Source organism: Aphelocoma coerulescens, chromosome 22 (genome assembly GCF_041296385.1).
Source record: "Aphelocoma coerulescens isolate FSJ_1873_10779 chromosome 22, UR_Acoe_1.0, whole genome shotgun sequence".
Taxonomy (NCBI): Eukaryota; Metazoa; Chordata; class Aves; order Passeriformes; family Corvidae; genus Aphelocoma; species Aphelocoma coerulescens.
The window spans coordinates 1,410,110-1,433,108 of NC_091035.1; the positions used below are offsets into that span (position 1 = coordinate 1,410,110).

General features: G+C 50.7%; 1 protein-coding gene and 1 long non-coding RNA gene across 2 annotated transcripts; one reads left to right on the forward strand and one right to left on the reverse strand.

Moving 5' to 3' along the window:
• The first annotated feature begins 4,565 nt into the window (after positions 1-4,565).
• STARD7 (StAR related lipid transfer domain containing 7) lies at positions 4,566-21,549 on the forward strand. Its single transcript, XM_069035622.1, has 8 exons — positions 4,566-4,962; positions 6,225-6,364; positions 8,466-8,515; positions 9,161-9,271; positions 12,702-12,784; positions 14,461-14,560; positions 19,114-19,198; positions 21,355-21,549. The coding sequence occupies exons 1-8, from the start codon at positions 4,589-4,591 to the stop codon at positions 21,486-21,488; spliced, it is 1,077 nt and encodes a 358-aa protein (XP_068891723.1). The 5' UTR covers positions 4,566-4,588; the 3' UTR covers positions 21,489-21,549.
• Positions 21,442-22,274, reverse strand: LOC138121786 (uncharacterized). Its single transcript, XR_011156255.1, has 3 exons — positions 22,207-22,274; positions 21,686-22,160; positions 21,442-21,529 (listed from the first exon to the last, which is right to left on the reverse strand). It is a non-coding gene; the product is annotated as an uncharacterized lncRNA (long non-coding RNA).
• Between the last annotated feature and the right edge of the window lie 725 nt (positions 22,275-22,999).

Below are 22,999 nucleotides of genomic sequence, written 5' to 3' on the forward strand. Positions count from 1 at the left end.
CTTTGGGATCCCCAATTTCCCTTGGATCGAGAACTTTGGGATCCCCAATCCCAAGAGATCGAGGACTTTGGGATCCCCCTGGAATGAGAACTTTGGGATCCCCACTCCCACCCCGGACCCCTCCCCCGGCTCGGATCCCCCTTTTTTCCCTCGGGAATATTTATCCCCTCCCCCCCTCCCTTATTTAAAAATTTGGGAATTCCCATCCCTGCTCCCCCTTTTCCCTCCCCGGGGACGTTCTGCACTTTATTCCAAGCTCTGGGAATTCCCCCAGCTTTTTATTTTTATTTTTATTTTTTTTTTGGGATCATCCCTCCCCATCCCCCAGCAAAAATTTGGGAATTTTTGGCACCCCCGGAGCTTTTATGCAAATCCCATCCCCCCCCTTTTCCCGCTTTTCCCCTTCCCAAAATTCCCATTTTTCCCCTCCCCCCCCTCCCCGCTCGGATTTTTCCAACCCCGCGGGACCAAGCCCAGAAATTTTTGGGGCCAAAACCCCCCCAAAAAAAACCCCCAAAAATGAAAAAAAAAAAAAATTCCCATAAGGATTCGGATTCCCGACGGAATTCCCGACAAATTCCCGTTCCCGGAAGGCTTCGGCTTGGGAAGGATTTTTTTAGGGAAGCTCCGGAATTTTTTAGGGGATTTTAAACCCGGGATGCAGCTCCTTGAAGGTCCCGGTGCTTTTATCCCGATTTTTCTGCTTTTATCCCAATTTTCCAGCTCTTTTATCTCGATTTTCCTGCTCTTTTCTCCCAATTTTCAGCTCTTTTATCCCAATTTTTCTGCTTTTATCCCAATTTTTCTGCTTTTATCCCAATTTTCCAGGTTTTTTATCCCGATTTTCCTGCTCTTTTATCCCGATTTTCCAGCTTTTATCCCTTTTCCTGCTTTTGTCCCGATTTTTCTGCTCTTTTATCCCATTTTTTTCTTTTATCTTGATTTTCTTGCTCTTTTTTTCCCACTTTTCCAGCTTTTATCCCAATTTTTCTGCTTTTATCCCAATTTTTCCACTCTTTTTTCCCAATTTTTCTGCTTTTATCCCAATTTTTCAACTTTTTTTTCCCAATTTTTCTGCTCTTATCCCGATTTTCCTGCTTTTATCCCATTTTTTATCTTGATTTTCCAGCTCTTTTATCTCGATTTTCCTGCTCTTTTCTCCCAATTTTCCAGCTCTTTTATCCCAATTTTTCTGCTTTTATCCCAATTTTCCAGCTCTTTTATCCCGATTTTTTTTCTTTTATCCCATTTTTTTCTTTTATCTTGATTTTCCTGCTCTTTTTTCCCCACTTTTCTAGCTTTTATCCCAATTTTTTTTGCTTTTATCCCGTTTTTTTCTGCTTTTATCCCATTTTTTGTTTTTATTTTGACTTTCCAGCTCTTTTATCTCGATTTTCCTGCTCTTTTATCCCAATTTTTCTGCTTTTATCCCAGTTTTTCAACTCTTTTTTCCCAATTTTTCTGCTCTTATCCCGATTTTCCTGCTTTTATCCCATTTTTTATCTTGATTTTCCAGCTCTTTTATCTCGATTTTCCTGCTCTTTTCTCCCAATTTTCAGCTCTTTTATCCCAATTTTCCTGCTTTTATCCCAATTTTCAGCTCTTTTATCCCGATTTTTTTTCTTTTATCCCATTTTTTTCTTTTATCTTGATTTTCCTGCTCTTTTTTCCCCACTTTTCTAGCTTTTATCCCAATTTTTTCTGCTTTTATCCCATTTTTTGTTTTTATTTTGACTTTCCAGCTCTTTTATCTCGATTTTCCTGATCTTTTATCCCAATTTTTCTGCTTTTATCCCAGTTTTTCAGCTCTTTTTTCCCAATTTTTCTGCTCTTATCCCGATTTTCCTGCTTTTATTCCATTTTTTGTTTTTATCTTGATTTTCCAGCTCTTTTATCCCGATTTTTTTTCTTTTATCCCAATTTTTTCTTTTATCTTGATTTTCCTGCTCTTTTTTCCCCACTTTTCCAGCTTTTATCCCAATTTTTCAACTTTTTTTTCCCAATTTTTCTGCTCTTATCCCGATTTTCCTGCTTTTATCCCATTTTTTATCTTGATTTTCCAGCTCTTTTATCTCGATTTTCCTGCTCTTTTATCCCAATTTTCAGCTCTTTTATCCCGATTTTTTTTCTTTTATCCCATTTTTTTCTTTTATCTTGATTTTCCTGCTCTTTTTTCCCCACTTTCCCAGCTTTTATCCCAATTTTTTTTGCTTTTATCCCGTTTTTTTCTGCTTTTATCCCATTTTTTTTTATTTTGACTTTCCAGCTCTTTTATCTCGATTTTCCTGCTCTTTTATCCCAATTTTTCTGCTTTTATCCCAGTTTTTCAACTCTTTTTTCCCAATTTTTCTGCTCTTATCCCGATTTTCCTGCTTTTATCCCATTTTTTGTTTTTATCCCGATTTTCCAGCTCTTTTATCTCGATTTTCCAGCTCTTTTCTCCCAATTTTCAGCTCTTTTATCCCATTTTTTTCTTTTATCTTGATTTTCCTGCTCTTTTTTCCCCACTTTTCCAGCTTTTATCCCAATTTTTTTCCTTTTATCCCATTTTTTTCTGCTTTTATCCCGATTTTCCTACTCTTTTTCCCCCCTTTTCCCCCCTTTTTTCCCTTTTTCCCCCCTTTTTTCCCTTTTTCCCCCCTTTTTCCCCTTTTTCCCACTCTTTCCCCCCCTGGCTATGCAAGAGCTCCCCCGGGATGGAAATCCCGGGAAAATCCCTTTTTTCCCCCCCCCAAAAAAATCCCGGGAGAGGCTTCGGGAGGAGCCCAAAGGCCCCTAAACCCCCTGGGGGAGATGCCGGGATTTGGGATCGGCCGGGAAAAGCGTCGGGATCCCCGGGATATGCAAAGAGGGGGCGAATAAATGGGGGAGAAACGGGATTTTCGGGAAAGAATTCCCAAAAAAAACCAACCCCAACCAAGCGGGAGGGGGAGGGGGAGGGCGGGAATGGCGGGATTTGGGATCGGGGGGGGGATTTGGGATCGGGGGAGGGATTTGGGATCGGGGAGGGGATTTGGGATCGGGGAGGGGATTTGGGATCGGGGAGGGGATTTGGGATCGGGGGAGGGATTTGGGATCGGGGGGGGGATTTGGGATTGGGGGGAGGATTTGGGATCGGGAGAGGGATTTGGGATCGGGGGGGGGTGAAGGGGCTGCAAAGAGCGGCCGGGGAGGGGAGGGGAGGGGGGTGGGTCCTAAAAAAATCACCCTGGATCCCAAAAAAACGGCCCTGGATCCCAAAAAAGCACCCCCGAACCCCAAATACCGCCCCCCCCCCCAGAACCCCAAATATCGCCCCATAACCCCTCCAAACCCCACAGAGCGCCCCAATAACCCCCCATAACCCCACAGTGCGCCCCATAACCCCCCCAAACCCCACAGAGCGCCCCATAACCCCCCATAACCGCCCCATAAATCCCCCATAACCCCACAGAACCCCCCCTAACCCCCCCAATAACCCCCCGTAGCCCCCCAACAACCCCACAGAGCGCCCCATAACCCCCCATAACCGCCCCATAAATCCCCCATAACCCCACAGAACCCCCCATAACCCCCCCAAACCCCACAGAGCGCCCCATAACCCCCCAATAACCCCACAGAGCGCCCCAATAACCCCACAGAACCCCCCCTAACCCCCCCAATAACCCCCCATAGCCCCCCAACAACCCCACAGAGCGCCCCATAACCCCCCCATAACCCCACAGAGCGCCCCATAACCCCCCATAACCCCCCATAACCCCACAGAACCCCCCATAGCCCCCAATAACCCCACAGAGCGCCCCATAACCCCCCCATAACCCCCCATAACCCCTCAATAACCCCACAGAGCGCCCCATAACCCCCCCATAACCCCCCATAACCCCTCAATAACCCCACAGAGCGCCCCAATAACCCCACAGAACCCCCCATAACCCCCCCATAACCCCACAGAGTGCCCCATAACCCCCCCATAACCCCACAGAACCCCACAGAGCGCCCCCATAACCCCACAGAACCCCCCATAACCCCCCATAACCCCACAGAGCGCCCCAATAACCCCACAGAGCGCCCCCATAACCCCCCATAACCCCCCATACCCCCTCAATAACCCCACAGAGCGCCCCCATAACCCCACAGAACCCCCCCATAACCCCCCATACCCCACAGAGCGCCCCAATAACCCTACAGAAGCCCCCATAACCCCCCATAATCCCCCATAACCCCTCAATAACCCCACAGAACCCCCCATAACCCCCCCATAACCCCCCATAACCCCCCATAACCCCCCATAACCCCCCAATAACCCCACAGAAGCCCCCATAACCCCCCAATAACCCCCCATAACCCCCCCATAACCCCACAACCGCCCCACAGCCGCCCCACAGCCCCGCCCCCCTCAGCCCCCCTCAGGCCCCGCCCCCCTCTCGCCCTTGCGCGCCCCTTTCCGGTCTCTCCCTCGGGCGCGTGTGGGCGTGGCTTCCGCATCCCCAGCCAATCACCGCGCGGGGCGGGGCGGCTCGGACCAATGGGAGCGCGGCGCGCGCGCCGGTGACGCCATCGGAGCGCGCCGCGGGGCGGCAGAGCGCGGGGCGGGGGGGGCGGCGGCGGCATGTGGCGGCCTCTGGCCGCGCTCGCCGCCCGCGGGGCCACCGGAGCCTCCGCCGGGGCTTCCAGCGGGGCCGGCAGCGCTCCCTCGGTGCCCGAGTGGGGCCGGGAGCTGCTGCTGCTGCTGCTGGCGCCGCTCGGCCGCCGCTGGGCGCGGAGAAGGCGGCGGGCCTGGCAGCGCGGCGGGCCCGGGGACGGCGGAGCGGCGGCGGCGGCGGAGAGCGGCGGGGGCTGGCGGGGGTGGGGGTGGGGCTGGGGGCGCTCCGGAGGCTCCCGGGGCCGCGCCGGGCTGGGCGGGCCCCGGTGCGCCATGGCCGCGCTCGGTACCGGAGCGTTCGTGTGGGACGGGCGGCGCATCGAGGAGGAGGAGCTGCGGCGGTGAGCGGGATCGCGGCGGGAGTAGCGGGAATAACGGCGGGAATAGCGGGAATAACGGCGGGAATAACGGGAATAACGGAGGGAATAGCGGGAATAACGGAGGGAGTAGCGGGAATAACGGAGGGAATAGCGGAGGGAATAACGGCGGGAATAGCGGGAATAACGGAGGGAATAGCGGGAATAACGGCGGGAATAGCGGGAATAACGGCGGGAATAACGGGAATAACGGAGGGAGTAGCGGGAATAACGGAGGGAATAGCGGGAATAACGGCGGGAATAACGGCGGGAATAGCGGGAATAACGGCGGGAATAGCGGGAATGCAGCACCGGGAATCGAGTACCGGGAATGCGGGGGATGACGGCGGGGATGGGGCACCGGGAATGCGGGAATGGGGTACTGGGAACAGCGGGAATACTGGGAATACTGGGGCACCGGGAATAGCAGGAGTACCGGGAATGGGGCACCGGGAATAGCGGGAATGGGGCACTGGGAATACCGGGATACTGGGGATACTGGGAATGGAGCACTGGGAATAGCGGGAGTACCGGGAATGGGGCACCGGGAATAGCGGGAATGGGGCACTGGGAATACCGGGATACTGGGGATACTGGGAATGGGGCACTGGGAATAGCGGGAGTACCGGGAATGGGGCACCGGGAATAGCGGGAATGGGGCACTGGGAATACCGGGATACTGGGAATGGGGCACTGGGAATAGCGGGATACTGGGGATACTGGGAATGGGGCACTGGGAATAGCGGGAGTACCGGGAATGGGGCACTGGGAATAGCGGGGTAGCGGGAATGGCGGGATAGCGGGAATACTGGGAACACTGGGATAGCGAGAACAGCGGGAATGGGGCACCGGGAATAGCGGGATACTGGGGATACTGGGAATGGGGCACTGGGAATACCAGGAATAGCGGGAATGGAGTACTGGGAATACTGGGAATAGCGGGCTACTGGTGATAACAGGATACTGGGGATACCGGGAATACTGGGAATGGGGCACTGGGAATACTGGGAATAGCGGGATACTGGGGATAACGAGGATGCTGGGAATGGGGCACCGGGAATATCGGATTTTCCCACCCAAATCGGGGATTTTCTTGCCCAAAATCTGGGAATTTCCGACCCCAAATTCCGGGATTTCCCCACAAAATCCGGGATTTTCCCCCCACATTCCGGGATTTCCCCCCAAAATCCGGGATTTTCCCCCAAAATCTGGGAATTTCTGACCCCAAATTCCGGGATTTCCCCCAGCTCGGCGCAGGAGCTGCAGCAGTTGGAGAATCCCGAGGAATTCCGGGAGCAGGAGCGGCCCTGGGAGCTGATCATGGAGCGGGAACATTTCCGGCTCTGGCGGCGCCCGATCCCGGGATCCCACCTGTTCCAGTACCGAGGTGCTCCCAAAATCCCTGGGAATCGGCCCCAAATCCCCGGGATTGGCCCCAAATCCCCGGGATTGGCCCCAAAATCCCCGGGATTGGCCCCAAAATCCCTGGGAACGGCCCCAAATTCCCCGGGAACGGCCCCAAAATCCCCGGGAATCGGCCCCAAAATCCCCGGGAATCGGCCCCAAATTCCCCGGGAATGGCCCCAAAATCCCCGGGAATGGCCCCAAAATCCTCAGGATCGGCCCCAAAATCCCTGGGATCGGCCCCAAATCCTCGGGATCGGCCCCAAAATCCCCGGGAATGGCCCCAAAATCCCCGGGAATCGGCCCCAAATCCCCGGGATTGGCCCCAAAATCCCTGGGAACGGCCCCAAATTCCCCGGGAATGGCCCCAAATCCTCGGGATCGGCCCCAAAATCCCCGGGAATCGGCCCCAAATCCCCGGGATTGGCCCCAAAATCCCTGGGAACGGTCCCAAATTCCCCGGGAACGGCCCCAAAATCCCCGGGAATCGGCCCCAAATTCCCCGGGAACGGCCCCAAAATCCCCGGGAATGGCCCCAAAATCCTCAGGATCGGCCCCAAAATCCCTGGGATCGGCCCCAAATCCTCGGGATCGGCCCCAAATCGCCGGGAATGGCCCCAAAATCCCCAGGAACGGCCCCAAAATCCCCAGGAACGGCCCCAAAATCCCTGGGATCGGCCCCAAAATCCCTGGGAATCGGCCCCAAAATCCCCGGGAACGGCCCCAAAATCCTCGGGATCGGCCCCAAAATCCTCGGGAATGGCCCCAAAATCCCCGGGATTGGCCCCAAAATCCCTGGGATCGGCCCAAAATCCCTGGGAACGGCCCCAAAATCCCCGGGATTGGCCCCAAAATCCCTGGGATCGGCCCAAAATCCCTGGGAACGGCCCCAAAATCCCTGGGAACGGCCCCAAAATCCCTGGGAACGGCCCCAAAATCGTCGGGATTGGCCCCAAAATCCCCGGGATTGGCCCCAAAATCCCCGGTAACGGCCCCGAAATCCTCGGGAACGGCCCCAAAATCCCTCAGGAACGGCCCCAAAATCCCTGGGAACGGCCCCAAATCCTCGGGATCGGCCCCAAAATCCCCGGGAACGGCCCCAGAATCCCTGGGAACGGCCCTAAATCTCTCGGGAATGGCCCCAAAATCCCTCGGGAACGGCCCCAAATCCCAAAATTCTGGGAAAAAAACAGGAATTCCGGGCATTTTTTTCCGTTTTCTTTGGGATTCAATCCCAGCTTTTCCCGCCCTGGGAGCGGGAATTTGGGATCGGGGCATTCCCGGGATCTGTTGAATTCCCAGCATTTGTGGATTCCTGGGATTGTTTGGATTTGATTTTCGGCGTTTTTGGGTTTTCAGAATTTTTGGGTTTTCAGGATTTTTCTATTCCAGGGATTTCTGCATTCCCAGGATTTTGGCATTCCCGGGATTCGCCGATTTCTGGCATTTTTGGCTTCCCAGGATTTTTTGGGTTCCCGGAATTTTTGCAGATTCCCGGGATTTTCAGATTTTCAGGATTTCTTGCGTTTCCGGGATTTTTTGCGTTCCTTGGATTTCTTGGCTTCCCAGGATTTCTGGATTCCTGGGATTTGTTAATTCCCAGGATTTGCCAATTCCCAGGATTTTTTGGCTTCCTGGGATTTGCTGATTTTTGGATTCCTGGGATTTTTGGGTTTTCAGGATTTTTGCGTTCCCGATTTTTTGCGCTCCTGGGATTTGCCAATTCCCAGGATTTTCGGTTTCCCAGGATTTTTTGGCTTCCCGGGATTTGCTGATTTTTTGCATTCCCAGGATTCGCTGATTTCTGGGATTTTTGGATTTTCAGGATTTTTTGCATTCCCAGGATTTGCTGACTCCCAGGATTTTCGGGTTTTCAGGATTTTTGCCTTCCTGGGATTTGCTGATTCCCAAGATTTTTGCATTCCCAGGATTTTTGGCTTCCCAGAATTTTTTGGCTTCCCGGGATTTGCTCATTCCCAGGATTTTTGGCTTCCCAGGATTTTTGCATTCCCCGAATTTGCCCATTCCTGGGATTTTTTCCCCCATTCCCAGCATTTCCCCATTCCCGCCGTTTCTCTCCGCAGTTTTCGGCTCCTACACCGACGTCACTCCCCGGCAATTCTTCAACGTCCAGGTGAGCGCCGGGAATTCCTCGGGAATTCCTTGGGAATTCCAGCCGGGAATCCTGGCACTCCCCCAGCCCCTCCCAGCTCCCAGAAATCCGGGAGAATTCCCATTTTCCAGCCTTTTCCAGCTGGGAATCCTGGGACTCCCTTGGCCCTGTTGGGCTCCCAACACATTTCTGAAATTCCCAACACATTTCCAGAATTCCTGACACATTCCCAAAATTCCCAACACATTCCCGGAATGCCCAGAGGGGTTTTTGGGGTGAAAGGGGGGGTCCTAAAGGGTTTTTCCGGGGTTTTTCCCGGAATTCCGGCCGTTCCCCCCCCAGCTGGACATGGAGCACCGCAAGCAGTGGGATCCCGTTGGGCTCCGGGCACATTCCCAGAATTCCCAACACATTCCCAAAATTCCCAGAGGGGTTTTTGGGGTGAAGGGGGGGGGGATCCAAAGGGTTTTTCCGGGATTTTTCCGGAATTCCAGCCATTCCCTGCCCCCAGCTGGACACGGAGTACCGCAAGCAGTGGGATCCCATTGGGCTGCCAGCACATTCCCAGAATTCCCAACATTCCCAGAGGGGTTTTTGGGGTGAAGGGCGGGGGGATCCAAAGGGTTTTTCCAGGATTTTTCCGGAATTCGGGCCGTTCCCCCCCAGCTGGACACGGAGTACCGCAAGCAGTGGGATCCGCTGGTGCTGAGGTTGGAGGTGCTGGAGCGCGACCCCGGCTCCGGCTCCGAGCTCATCCATTGGGTCACGCGCTTCCCGGTGAGCGGCACGGCCGGATCCGGCCGGATCCTGCGGGAGCCAATGGGAGCCAACGGGAGCCAGTGGGGGCCAATGGGAGCCAATGGGAGCCAATGGGAGCCAACGGGAGCCAACGGGGGCCAATGGGAGCCAGTGGGAGCCAATGGGAGCCAGTGGGGGCCAATGGGAGCCAGTGGGAGCCAATGGGAGTCAATGGGAGCCAATGGGGGCCAATGGGAGCCAATGGGAGCCAATGGGGGCCAATGGGAGCCAACGGGAGCCAACGGGAGCCAATGGGAGTCAACGGGAGTCAACGGGAGTCAGTGGGAGTCAATGGGGGCCAATGGGAGCCAATGGGAGCCAACAGGAGCCAACGGGAGCCAATGGGAGCCAGTGGGGGCCAATGGGAGCCAATGGGAGCCAGTGGGAGCCAATGGGAGTCAACGGGAGCCAACGGGAGCCAGCGGGAGCCAATGGGAGTCAATGGGAGCCAACGGGAGTCAACGGGAGCCAGTGGGGGCCAATGGGAGTCAATGGGAGCCAACGGGAGTCAACGGGAGTCAGTGGGAGTCAATGGGAGTCAATGGGGGCCAATGGGGGCCAATGGGGGCCAATGGGAGCCAGTGGGAGCCAATGGGAGCCAATGGGAGCCAACGGGAGCCAACGGGAGCCAACGGGAGCCAGTGGGAGCCAGTGGGAGCCAACGGGAGCCAATGGGAGCCAATGGGAGCCAACGGGGGCCAGTGGGAGCCAATGGGAGCCAGTGGGAGCCAACGGGAGCCAATGGGAGCCAACGGGAGCCAGTGGGACCCAGTGGGAGCCAATGGGAGCCAACGGGACCCAGTGGGAGCCAATGGGAGCCAACGGGAGCCAACGGGAGCCAATGGGAGCCAGTGGGAGCCAATGGGAGCCAGTGGGAGCCAACGGGAGCCAATGGGAGCCAACGGGAGCCAACGGGACCCAGTGGGAGCCAATGGGAGCCAATGGGAGTCAATGGGAGTCAATGGGAGCCAACGGGAGCCAATGGGAGCCAACGGGAGTCAGTGGGACCCAGTGGGAGCCAATGGGGGCCAACGGGAGCCAACGGGAGCCAGTGGAGGCCAATGGGAGCCAGCGGGAGCCAGCGGGAGCCAATGGGAGCCAATGGGAGCCAACGGGAGCCAACGGGAGCCAGTGGGAGCCAATGGGAGCCAACGGGAGCCAACGGGAGCCAATGGGAGCCAATGGGAGTCAATGGGAGCCAACGGGAGTCAACGGGAGTCAGTGGGAGCCAATGGGAGCCAACGGGAGCCAACGGGAGCCAATGGGAGCCAATGGGAGTCAATGGGAGCCAACGGGAGTCAACGGGAGTCAGTGGGAGCCAATGGGAGCCAACGGGAGCCAGTGGGGGCCAATGGGAGTCAATGGGAGCCAATGGGAGCCAATGGGAGCCAACGGGAGCCAGTGGGAGCCAATGGGAGCCAATGGGAGCCAATGGGAGTCAGTGGGAGCCAATGGGGGCCAATGGGAGGCAACAGGGGCCAACGGGAGCCAACGGGAGCCAACGGGAGTCAACGGGAGTCAGTGGGAGCCAGTGGAGGCCAATGGGAGCCAGCGGGAGCCAATGGGAGCCAACGGGAGCCAACGGGAGCCAACGGGAGCCAGTGGGGGCCAGTGGGAGTCAATGGGAGCCAACGGGAGTCAACGGGAGTCAGTGGGAGCCAATGGGAGCCAACGGGAGCCAGTGGGGGCCAATGGGAGTCAATGGGAGCCAATGGGAGCCAATGGGAGCCAGTGGGAGCCAATGGGAGCCAACGGGAGCCAGTGGGGGCCAATGGGGGCCAACGGGAGCCAACGGGAGCCAGTGGGAGCCAATGGGAGTCAATGGGAGCCAATGGGAGCCAATGGGAGCCAATGGGAGCCAATGGGAGCCAGTGGGAGCCAATGGGAGCCAACGGGAGCCAGTGGGAGCCAACGGGAGCCAACGGGAGCCAATGGGAGTCAGTGGGAGCCAATGGGGGCCAATGGGAGGCAACAGGGGCCAACGGGAGCCAATGGGAGCCAACGGGAGTCAACGGGAGTCAATGGGAGCCAATGGGAGCCAGTGGGAGCCAATGGGAGCCAACGGGAGCCAGTGGGAGCCAATGGGAGCCAATGGGAGTCAATGGGAGCCAGCGGGAGCCAATGGGAGTCAATGGGAGCCAACGGGAGCCAATGGGAGCCAACGGGAGCCAATGGGATTTGGGATCTGGGGTCGGGATTTGGGATCAGGATTTGGGATGCTTTGGGGTCGGGATTTGGGCCAGGATTTGGGGTTGGGATTTGGGGTCAGGATTTGGGTTTTGGGATTTGGGTTTTGGGATCAGGATTTGGGGTTGGGATTTGGGGTTTGGGGTCGGGATTTGGGATTTGGGATCAGGATTTGGGGTTTGGGGTCGGGATTTGGGGTCGGGATTTGGGATTTGGGGTCGGGATTTGGGATGCTTTCGGGTCGGGATTCGGGATGATTTGGGGTCGGGATTTGGGGTCGGGCTTTGGCGTTTGGGGTCAGGATTTGGGGTCGGGATTTGGGGTCGGGATTTGGGGTGGAGATTTGGGATGATTTGGAGTTGGGATTTGGGGTCGATGATTTGGAGTTGGGATTTGGGATGATTTGGGATGGGGCTTTGGGATGATTTGGAGTTGGGATTTGGGATGATTTGGAGTTGGGATTTGGGATGATTTGGGGTGGGGATTTGGGATGATTTGGGGTTGGGATTTGGGATGATTTGGAGTTGGGATTTGGGATGATTTGGAGTTGGGATTTGGGATGATTTGGGGTGGGGCTTTGGGCTTTGGGGTTGGGATTTGGGATGATTTGGAGTTGGGATTTGGGATGATTTGGGGTGGGGATTTGGGATGATTTGGGATCAGGATTTGGGATGATTTGGGGTGGGGCTTTGGGCTTTGGGGTTGGGATTTGGGATGATTTGGAGTTGGGATTTGGGATGATTTGGGGTGGGGATTTGGGATGATTTGGGGTCGGGATTTGGGGTGGGGCTTTGGGGTTGGGATTTGGGGTCAGGATTTGGGTTTTGGGATTTGGGATCAGGATTTGGGGTTGGGATTTGGGGTTTGGGGTCGCGATTTGGGATTTGGGATCAGGATTTGGGGTTTGGGGTCGGGATTTGGGATTTGGGGTCGGGCTTTGGCGTTTGGGGTCAGGATTTGGGGTCGGGATTTGGGATGATTTGGGGTCGGGATTTGGGGTGGGGCTTTGGGGTCAGGATTTGGGGTCGGGATTTGGGGTCGGGATTTGGGATGCTTTGGGGTTGGGATTTGGGATGATTTGGGGTCGGGATTTGGGGTGGGGCTTTGGGGTTGGGATTTGGGATCAGGATTTGGGGTCGGGATTTGGGATCAGGATTTGGGATGCTTTGGGGCGGGGCTTTGGGGCCGTTGCGGGCTCTGAGGCGGCGCCGTGTCCCCGCAGTACCCGCTCTTCTCCCGCGATTACGTTTACGTGCGGCGCTACAGCGTCGACAGCGACCGGAACCTGATGGTGCTCGTGTCCCGGTGCGGCCTTCCCGGCAAAGCCGGCACCCCAAAAACCCCTGGAATCCCCCCCAAAAAACCCCCCCTGGAATCCCTAAAAAATCCCCTTGGAATCCCCCCAAAAAAACCTCCATGGAATTCCCAAAAAAATCCCCTTGGAATCCCTAAAAAATCCATGGAATCCCCCCAAAAAAACCTCCATGGAATCCCCCCAAAAACCCCCCTGGAATGCCTAAAAAATCCCTGGAATCCCCCCCAAAAAAACCCCTTGAGGTTCCCCAAAAAATCCATGGAATCCCCCCAAAAAAATCCCCTTGGAATCCCTAAAAAATCCCCTTGGAATCCCCCAAAAAACCCCCTTGGAATCCCTACAAAATCCATGGAATCCCCCCAAAAAAAACCCCTTGAAATTCCCCAAAAAATCCATGGAATCCCCCCCAAAAAACCCCCATGGAATCCCCAAAAATCCCCTGGAATCCCCCAGAAAACCCCCATGGAAATCCCTAAAAAATCCCTGGAATCCCCCCCAAAAAAACCCCTTGAGGTTCCCCAAAAAATCCATGGAATTCCCAAAAAAATCCCCTTGGAATCCCTAAAAAATCCATGGAATCCCCCAAAAAAACCCCCATGGAATTCCCAAAAACCCCTGGAATCCCCCAAAAAAATCCCCTTGGAATCCCTAAAAAATCCATGGAATCCCCCCCAAAAAACCCCCATGGAATTCCCAAAAAAATCTCCTTGGAATCCCTAAAAAATCCATGGAATCCCCCAAAAAAACCCCCATGGAATCCCCCAAAAAACCCCCTTGGAATCCCCCAAAAAACCCCCATGGAATCCCTACAAAATCCCTGGAATCCCCCCAAAAAACCCCCATGGAACTCCCTAAAAAATCCATGGAATCCCCCCAAAAAAGCCCCCTGGAATCCCCAAAAACCCCTGGAATCCCCCCAAAAAAATCCCCTGGAATCCCCACATAAATCCATGGAATTGTCCAAAAAAATTCCCCCGGAGTTCCCCAAAAAATTCCATGGAATTTGTAAAAAAAAAAAAAAAAAATCCCCTGGAATTCCCCCAAAAATCCCCTGGAATTCCCAAAAAAATCCTCTGCAATTCCCAAAAAACCCTTGGGAATTCCAGGAATTTTGGGTCGTTTTTGGGTGGTTTTGGGGCAGTTTTGGGTAGTTTTTGGGTCGTTTTTGCTCGGTTTGGGTCATTTTTGGGTCAGTTTGGGTCATTTTCGGTCATTTTTGGGTCGTTTTTGGTCAGTTTGGGTCGTTTTTGGGGTCAGTTTTTGGTCATTTTTTGGGTCATTTTTGGTCGTTTTGGGTCATTTTTGGTCGGTTTGGGTTGTTTTGGGTCAGTTTTTGGTCATTTTTGGGTCGGTTTTGCTCGGTTTGGGTCGTTTTTGGGTCATTTTTGGGTCGTTTTTGGTCAGTTTGGGTCATTGTTGGGGTCAGTTTGGGTCATTTTAGGTCAGTTTTTGGTCATTTTTGGTCAGTTTGGGTTGTTTTGGGTCGGTTTTGGGTCATTTTTGGGTAGTTTTTGGTCTTTTTGGGTCATTTTTGGTCGTTTTGGGTCATTTTTGCTCGGTTTGGGTCATTTTCGATCATTTTTGGTCGCTTTTTTGGCTCATTTTTGGGATCCATCCCTGCTTCCCGCCGGGATCCGGCAGCAGCCCATTCCCGCTTTTCCGGCAGGGCCGTGGAGCATCCCGGAATTCCCGAGGATCCCGAGCACGTGCGCGTGCGCAGCTACGAATCGCGCATGGTGATCCGGCCCCACCGCGGCTTCGACGAGGTGGCAACGGGAAAAGGGCTCGGAAAAGCGGGAATGGGGCCAGGGAGGAGGGGCCGGAGCTGGGAGGGAGGGGAAAGAGGGAAAAGGGGGAAAAAAAATCCCGAAAAATGGGGTGGGAAAGGTCGAAAATGGGAAAAAAGCGGCCGAAAACTGGGAAAGAAACGGCCAAAAACCAGGAAAATCCCAAAAATTGGGGTGGGAAATGCTCGAAAATGGGAAAGAAACGGCCAAAAACCAGGAAGAAAAGGGGCAAAAACCGGGAAAATCCCGAAAAATGGGGTGGGAAATGCTCGAAAATGGGAAAGAAATGGCCGAAAATGGGGAAAATCCCCAAAAAGTGGGGAAAGAAACGGCCAAAAACCAGGAAAATCCCAAAAAATTGGGGTGGGAAATGCTCGAAAATGGGAAAGAAATGGCCGAAAATGGGGAAAATCCCCCAAAAGTGGGAAAGAAACGGCCAAAAACCGGGAAAATCCCAAAAAATTGGGGTGGGAAATGCTCGAAAATGGGAAAGAAACGGCCGAAAATGGGGAAAATGCCCCAAAAGTGGGAAAGAAACGGCCAAAAACCTGGAAGAAAAGGGGCAAAAACTGGGAAAATCCCGAAAAATGGGGTGGGAAATGCTCGAAAATGGGAAAGAAACGGCCGAAAATGGGGAAAATGCCCCAAAAAGGGGGAAAGAAAGCCCTAAAATTGGGGTGGGAAAAGCTTGAAAATGGGAAAATCCCAAAAATTGGAGTGGGAAAAGCTCAAAAATGGGAAAGAAACGGCCAAAAACCGGGAAGAAAAGGGGCAAAAACTGGGAAAATCCCGAAAAATGGGGTGGGAAATGCTCGAAAATGGGAAAAAAGTGGCCGAAAATGGGGAAAATGCCCCAAAAAGTGGGAAAGAAATGGCCAAAAACCAGGAAGAAAAGGGGCAAAAACTGGGAAAATCCCGAAAAATGGGGTGGGAAATGCTCGAAAATGGGAAAAAAGTGGCCGAAAACTGGGAAAGAAACGGCCAAAAACCAGGAAAATCCCAAAAAATTGGGGTGGGAAATGCTCGAAAATGGGAAAGAAACGGCCGAAAACCAGGAAAATCCCAAAAAATTGGGGTGGGAAATGCTCGAAAATGGGAAAGAAATGGCCAAAAATGGGGAAAATGCCCCAAAAAGGGGGAAAGAAAGCCCTAAAATTGGGGTGGGAAAAGCTTGAAAATGGGAAAATCCCAAAAATTGGAGTGGGAAAAGCTCAAAAATGGGAAAGAAATGGCCAAAAACCGGGAAGAAAAGGGGCAAAAACTGGGAAAATCCCGAAAAATGGGGTGGGAAATGCTCGAAAATGGGAAAAAAGTGGCCGAAAACTGGGAAAGAAACGGCCAAAAACCAGGAAAATCCCAAAAAATTGGGGTGGGAAATGCTCGAAAATGGGAAAGAAATGGCCAAAAATGGGGAAAATGCCCCAAAAAGTGGGAAAGAAACGGCCAAAAACCGGGAAAATCCCAAAAAATTGGGGTGGGAAATGCTCGAAAATGGGAAAGAAACGGCCAAAAACCAGGAAGAAAAGGGCCAAAAACCGGGAAAATCCCGAAAAATGGGGTGGGGAAAGGTCGAAAATGGGAAAGAAACGGCTGAAAATGGGGAAAATGTTCCAAGAAGTGGGAAAGAAACGGCCAAAAACCGGGAAAATCCCAAAAACTGGGGTGGGAAATGCTCGAAAATGGGAAAGAAATGGCCGAAAATGGGGAAAATCCCCAAAAAATGGGAAAGAAACGGCCAAAAACCGGGAAAATCCCCAAAAATTGGGGTGGGAAATGCTCGAAAATGGGAAAGAAACGGCTGAAAATGGGGAAAATGCCCCAAAAAGTGGGAAAGAAACGGCCAAAAACCAGGAAAATCCCGAAAAATGGGGTGGGAAATGCTCGAAAATGGGAAAAAAGTGGCCGAAAACTGGGAAAGAAACGGCCAAAAACCAGGAAAATCCCAAAAAATTGGGGTGGGAAATGCTCGAAAATGGGAAAGAAATGGCCGAAAATGGGGAAAATGCCCCAAAAAGGGGGAAAGAAAGCCCTAAAACTGGGAAAATCCCCCAAAATTGGGGTGGGAAAAGCTTGAAAATGGGAAAGAAACGGCCAAAAACCGGGAAGAAAAGGGCGAAAAACCGGGAAAATCCCAAAAAGTGGGAAAGAAATGGCTGAAAAATGGGAAAATCCCCAAAATTGGAGTGGGAAAAGCCTGAAAATGGGAAAGAAACGACCGAAAACTGGGAAGAAAAGGGCCAAAAACTGGGAAAATCCCAAAAATTGGGGTGAGAAAAGCCCAAAAATGGGAAAAAAGTGGCCAAAAACTGGGAAAGAAACGGCCGAAAATGGGGAAAATCCCAGAAATTGGGGCGGGAAAAGCCCAAAAACCGGAAAAAAACCCAAAAAACTGGGAAAGAAACGGCCGAAAACCGGGGAAAATGCCCCAAAAAGTGGGGAAATGCCGAGTTTGGGAGTGGGAAAAGCCCAAAAAGGAGGAAAATCCCAGGATTTGGGGGATTTGGGGGATTTGGGGTCCTTTTCCAAAGGCGGGACTGGGAAAAGGGGTTGGAAAACCGGGAATTGTTGGGAATTTCTGGGAATTTTTGGGGGGAATTGGGGCGGCTCCCAAGGAGGGCGGGGGAGGGGGGAATTCCCACCGGGAATTGTTGGGAATTTTGGGAATTGTTGGGAATTTTTTTTGGAATTTTTTGGGGGAATTGTTGGGAATTTCTGGGGGAATTTTTGGGAATTTCTGGGAATTTTTTGGGAATTTCAGGGGAATTTGGGGGCAGCTCCCAAGGCGGGGTGGGGGAGGGGCCCAGAATTCCTGCTGGGAGCGGTTGGGAATTGCAGGAATTGTGGGAATTGTTGGGAATGTCGGGGAATTTTTGGGGGGAATTTCTGGGATTTTTTGGGGGGAATTTCCGGGAATTGTTGGGAATTTTTGGGGGGAATTTTGGGGAATTTCTGGGCATTGTTGGGAATTTTTGGGGGGAATTTCTGGGATTTTTTGGGGGGAATTTCCGGGAATTGTTGGGAATTTTTGGGGGGAATTTTGGGGAATTTCTGGGATTTTTTGGGGGGAATTTCTGGGAATTGTTGGGAATTTTTGGGGGGAATTTTGGGGAATTTCTGGGCATTGTTGGGAATATTTGGGGGGAATTTCTGGGATTTTTTGGGGGGAATTTCTGGGAATTGTTGGGAATTTTTGGGGGGAATTTTGGGGAATTTCTGGGATTTTTTGGGGGGAATTTCTGGGAATTTTTGGGGGGAATTTTGGGGAATTTCTGGGAATTGTTGGGGGGAATTTCTGGGAATTGTTGGGAATTTTGGGGGGAATTTCTGGGAGTTTTTGGGGGGAATTTTCTGGGAATTTTCTGGGAATTTCAGGGGGAATTTGAGGACGCCTCCCAAGGGGATGGGGGAGGGGCCTGGAATTCCTGCTGGGAGCGGTTGGGAATTCCAGGAATTGTGGGAATTGTTGGGAACTTCTGGGAATTTTGGGGGGGAATTTCTGGGAATTGTTGGGATTTTTGGGGGGGAATTTTGGGGAATTTCTGGGAATTGTTGGGGGGAATTTCTGGGAATTGTTGGGGGGAATTTTGGGGGGAATTTTGGGGAATTTCTGGGAATTTTTGGGGGGAATTTTTGGGGGGAATTTTGGGGAATTTCTGGCATTTCTTGGGGGGAATTTCTGGGAATTGTTGGGAATTTTTGGGGGGAATTTTGGGGAATTTCTGGGAATTGTTGGGAATTTTGGGGGGAATTTCTTGGAATTTTTGTGGGGAATTTTTTGGGAATTTCAGGGGGAATTTGAGGGTGCCTCCCAAGGCGGGGCAGGGGAGGGGTGCGGAATTCCTGCTGGGAGCGGTTGGGAATTGCAGGAATTGTGGGAATTGTTGGGAACTTCTGGGAATTTTGGGGGGGATTTCTGGGATTTTTTGGGGGGAATTTCTGGGAATTGTTGGGAATTTTTGGGGGGAATTTTGGGGAATTTCTGGGATTTTTTGGGGGGAATTTCTGGGAATTTTTGGGGGGAATTTTGGGGAATTTCTGGGATTTTTTGGGGGGAATTTCTGGGAATTGTTGGGAATTTTTGGGGGGAATTTCTGGGAATTTTTGGGGGGAATTTTCTGGGAATTTTTTGGGAATTTCAGGGGGAATTTGAGGACGCCTCCCAAGGGGATGGGGGAGGGGCCTGGAATTCCTGCTGGGAGCGGTCGGGAATTCCAGGAATTGTGGGAATTGTTGGGAACGTCGGGAAATTTCTGGGAAATTTTGGGGGGATTTTTGGGGGGAATTTTGGGGAATTTCTGGCATTTTTTGGGGGGAATTTCTGGGAATTGTTGGGAATTTTGGGGGGAATTTCTTGGAATTTTTGTGGGGAATTTTTTGGGAATTTCAGGGGGACTTTCAGGACGCCTCCCAAGGGGATGGGGGAGGGGCCCGGAATTCCCGCTGGGAGCGGTCGGGAATTGTGGGAATTGTTGGGAATCCCGGGAATATTTGGGAATATTTGGGAATATTTGGGAATTCCTTTTGCTCCCCAGAACGGCTTCGATTACCTGCTGACCTACAGCGACAACCCGCAGACCGTGTTCCCCCGCTACTGCCTCAGCTGGATGGTGTCCAGCGGTGAGAATTCCCAAATTCCCCCCAAATTCCCCCCAAATTCCCCCCAAATTCCCCCAAATTCCCAATGGATCCGCTGGGGGAGGGCGGGGAGGGGGGTTTTGGGGGGATTTTTCGGGTTTTTTTAGGGATTTTGGGGGGGGAAAGGGAAAATTGGGGGGAAAATTTGGGGGGAAATTGGGGAAAAGTTTGGGGGGAATTGGGGGAAAAAGGGGAAAATTTGGGGGGAAATTGGGGGAAAGTTTGGGGGGAAATTGGGGAAAATTTGGGGGGAAATTGGGGAAAAATATGGGGGAAAAGGGGAAAAATTTGGGGGGAAATTGGGGAAAAATTAGGAAAAATTAGGAAAAAATTGGGGAAAAATTGGGAAAAAATTAGGAAAAAAATGAGGAAAAATTGGGGAAAAATTAGAAAAAATTAGGAAGAAATTGAGGAAAAATTAGGAAAAATTGGAAAAAAATTGGGGAAAAATTGAGGAAAAATAGGGGAAAAATTAGGAAAAAATTGGGAAAAAATTGAGGAAAAACTGGGAAAAAATGAGGAGAAATTAGGAAAAATTAGGAAAAAATTTAGGAAAAATTAGGAAAAAATTGAGGAAAAATGGGGAAAAAATTGGGAAAAATTAGGAAAAAATTGAGGAAAAATTGGGGAAAAATTGGGAAAAATTGAGGAAAAATTGGGAAAAAATTGAGGAAAATTGGGAAAAAATTAGGAAAAAATTGAGGAAAAATTGAGGAAAAATTGGGAAAAAAATGAGGAGAAATTAGGAAAAAATAGGAAAAAATTGAGGAAAAATTAGGAAAAAATTGAGGAAAAATTAGGAAAAATTGGGGAAATATTGGAAAAAATTAGGAAAAAATTGAGGAAAAATTGAGGAAAAATTGAGGAAAAATTAGGAAAAAAATGAGGAGAAATTAGGAAAAAATTGAGGAAAAATTAGGAAAAAATTGAGGAAAAATTAGGAAAAAATTGAGGAAAAATTGGGAAAAAATTGGGGAAAATTTGAGGAAAAATAGGGGAAAAATTAGGAAAAATTAGGAAAAAATTGGGAAAAAATTGAGGAAAAATTGGGAAAAAAATAAGGAGAAATTAGGAAAAATTAGGAAAAAATTGAGGAAAAATGGGGAAAAAATTGAGGAAAAATTGGGAAAAAAATAAGGAGAAATTAGGAAAAATTAGGAAAATATTGAGGAAAAATGGGGAAAAAATTGAGGAAAAATGGGGAAAAAATTGAGGAAAAATGGGGAAAAAATTGGGGAAGAATTAGGAAAAAATTGAGGAAAAATTGGGAAAAAATTGAGGAAAAATTGGGAAAAAATTGAGGAAAATTGAGAAAAAATTAGGAAAAAATTAGGAAAAAATTGAGGAAAAATTGGGAAAAAATTGAGGAAAAATTGGGAAAAAATTGAGGAAAATTGGGAAAAAATTGGGGAAAAATTAGGAAAAATTGGGAAAAAATTGAGGAAAAATTGGGAAAAAAATGAGAAAAAATGCAAAAGAAATGGGGAAAAATTAGGAAAAATTAGGAAAAACTTGAGGAAAAATTAGGAAAAAATTGAGGAAAAATTGGGAAAAAATTGAGGAAAAATTAGGAAAAATTAGGAAAAAATTGAGGAAAAATGGGGAAAAAATTGGGAAAAATTAGGAAAAATTAGGAAAAAGTTGAGGAAAAATTAGGAAAAAATTGAGGAAAAATTGGGAAAAAATTGGGGAAAAATTGGGAAAAAATTGAGGAAAAATTAGGAAAAAATTGAGGAAAAATTGGGAAAAAATTGAGGAAAAATTGGGAAAAAATTGAGGAAAATTGAGAAAAAATTAGGAAAAAATTAGGAAAAAATTGAGGAAAAATTGGGAAAAAATTGAGGAAAAATTGGGAAAAAATTGAGGAAAATTGGGAAAAAATTGGGGAAAAATTAGGAAAAATTAGGAAAAAGTTGAGGAAAAATTAGGAAAAATTAGGAAAAAATTGGAAAAAAATTGAGGAAAAATTGGGAAAAAATTGAGGAAAAATTGGGAAAAAATTGGGGGAAAATTAGGAAAAATTAGGAAAAAATTGAGGAAAAATTGGGAAAAATTAGGAAAAAATTGGGGAAAGCTGGGAAGGGGGAGCGGAGTCGCGGCCGGGCCGGGAGCCCCTCGCGAGCCGCGGCCGCTCCCAGGAATGCCGGAATTCCTGGAGAAGCTGCACTCGGCGGCGCTGAAGGCCAAGAAGATGGAGCTGGAAGTTCGGGATTATCTGAGCCCCTCCAAGGGCCCGGAGCCGCGCGGGGCCGCGCGCCTGGAATACGCCTGAGGAGCGGCGGGAAAAGCCCGGGAATAAACCCGGGAATAAACCTGGAAAACACTGGGAATAAGCCGGGAATTCATCTGGGAAACCCCGGGAATAAATGTGGGAATAACCCGGAAAATCCCGGGAATAAATCCCGGAATAAACCTGGAAAACACTGGGAATAAATCCGGGAATAAACCTGGAAAACACCGGGAATAAACTCGGGAATAAACCGGGAATAAATCCGGGAATAAACCCGGAAAACCCCGGGAATAAACCTGGGAATAAACCTGGAAAACACTGGGAAAACACCGGGAATAGATTTGGGAATAAATCCGGGAATAACCCGGAAAACCCCGGGAATAAATCCAGGAATAAACCTGGAAAACCCCGAGAATAAATCCAGGAATAAACCTGGAAAACCCCGGGAATCAATCTGGGAATAAATCCAGGAATAAACCTGGAAAACACTGGGAATAAACTTGGGAAGAAACCGGGAAGAAACCGGGAATAAACCTGGAAAACCCCAGGAATAAACCCGGGAAAAGCTCGGGAATAAACCCGGGAATCACCCAGAAAACACCGGGAATAAATCTGGGAATAAACCTGGAAAACATTGGGAAAACACTGGGAATAAACCGGGAATAAATCCGGGAATAAACCTGGAAAACCCCGGGAATAAATCCAGGAATAAACCTGGAAAACCCCGGGAATCAATCTGGGAATAAATCCAGGAATAAACCTGGAAAACACTGGGAATAAACTTGGGAAGAAACCGGGAAGAAACCGGGAATAAACCTGGAAAACCCCGGGAATAAACCCGGGAAAAGCTCGGGAATAAACCTCGGGAATAAACCCGGGAATCACCCAGAAAACACCGGGAATAAATCCGGGAATAAACCCGGGAATTGCCCCAAAAATGCCGGGAAAAACACCGGGAATAAACCCCTGGCCAGGACCTGGATCCATCCCCATCCCCCTTCCCGATCCCGTTTTTCCATCGTTTCCGTGTCCCAGTGAGGAAAAACCTCGGGAATGCCCCGGAAAATCCCGGGAATAAACCCGGGAAACGCCGGGAATAAACCCGGGAATAAACCCGGAAAATCCCGGGAATAAACCCGGGAAACGCCGGGAATAAACCCGGGAATAAACCCGGGAATAAACCCGGATCCAGCCCCGATCCCCTTCCCGACCCCATTCCCACCAGGAGCGGGATTTTCCCGGCATTTCCTCGTCCCAACCCAGGGAATTCCCGGTTTTTTTTTTGGATGCTTGGCCTGGGAATTTCTCGGGATGCGGCGGCGTCGCCTTTTCCAGGGGTTTTTCCCCCCAAAAAAGAGTCTGGGGGCTCCTCAGCCCTGGAATTCCCAGATTGGGGTGGGAATTCCCAGGATTGGGGTCAGAATTCCTGGGATTTGGGCTGGAATTCCTGAGATTTGGGTCAGAATTTTTGAAATTGGGGCTGGAATTCCCAGAACTGGGGCTGGAAATTGGGGGATTGGAATTCCTAGGATTGGGGTTGGAATTCCCAGGAT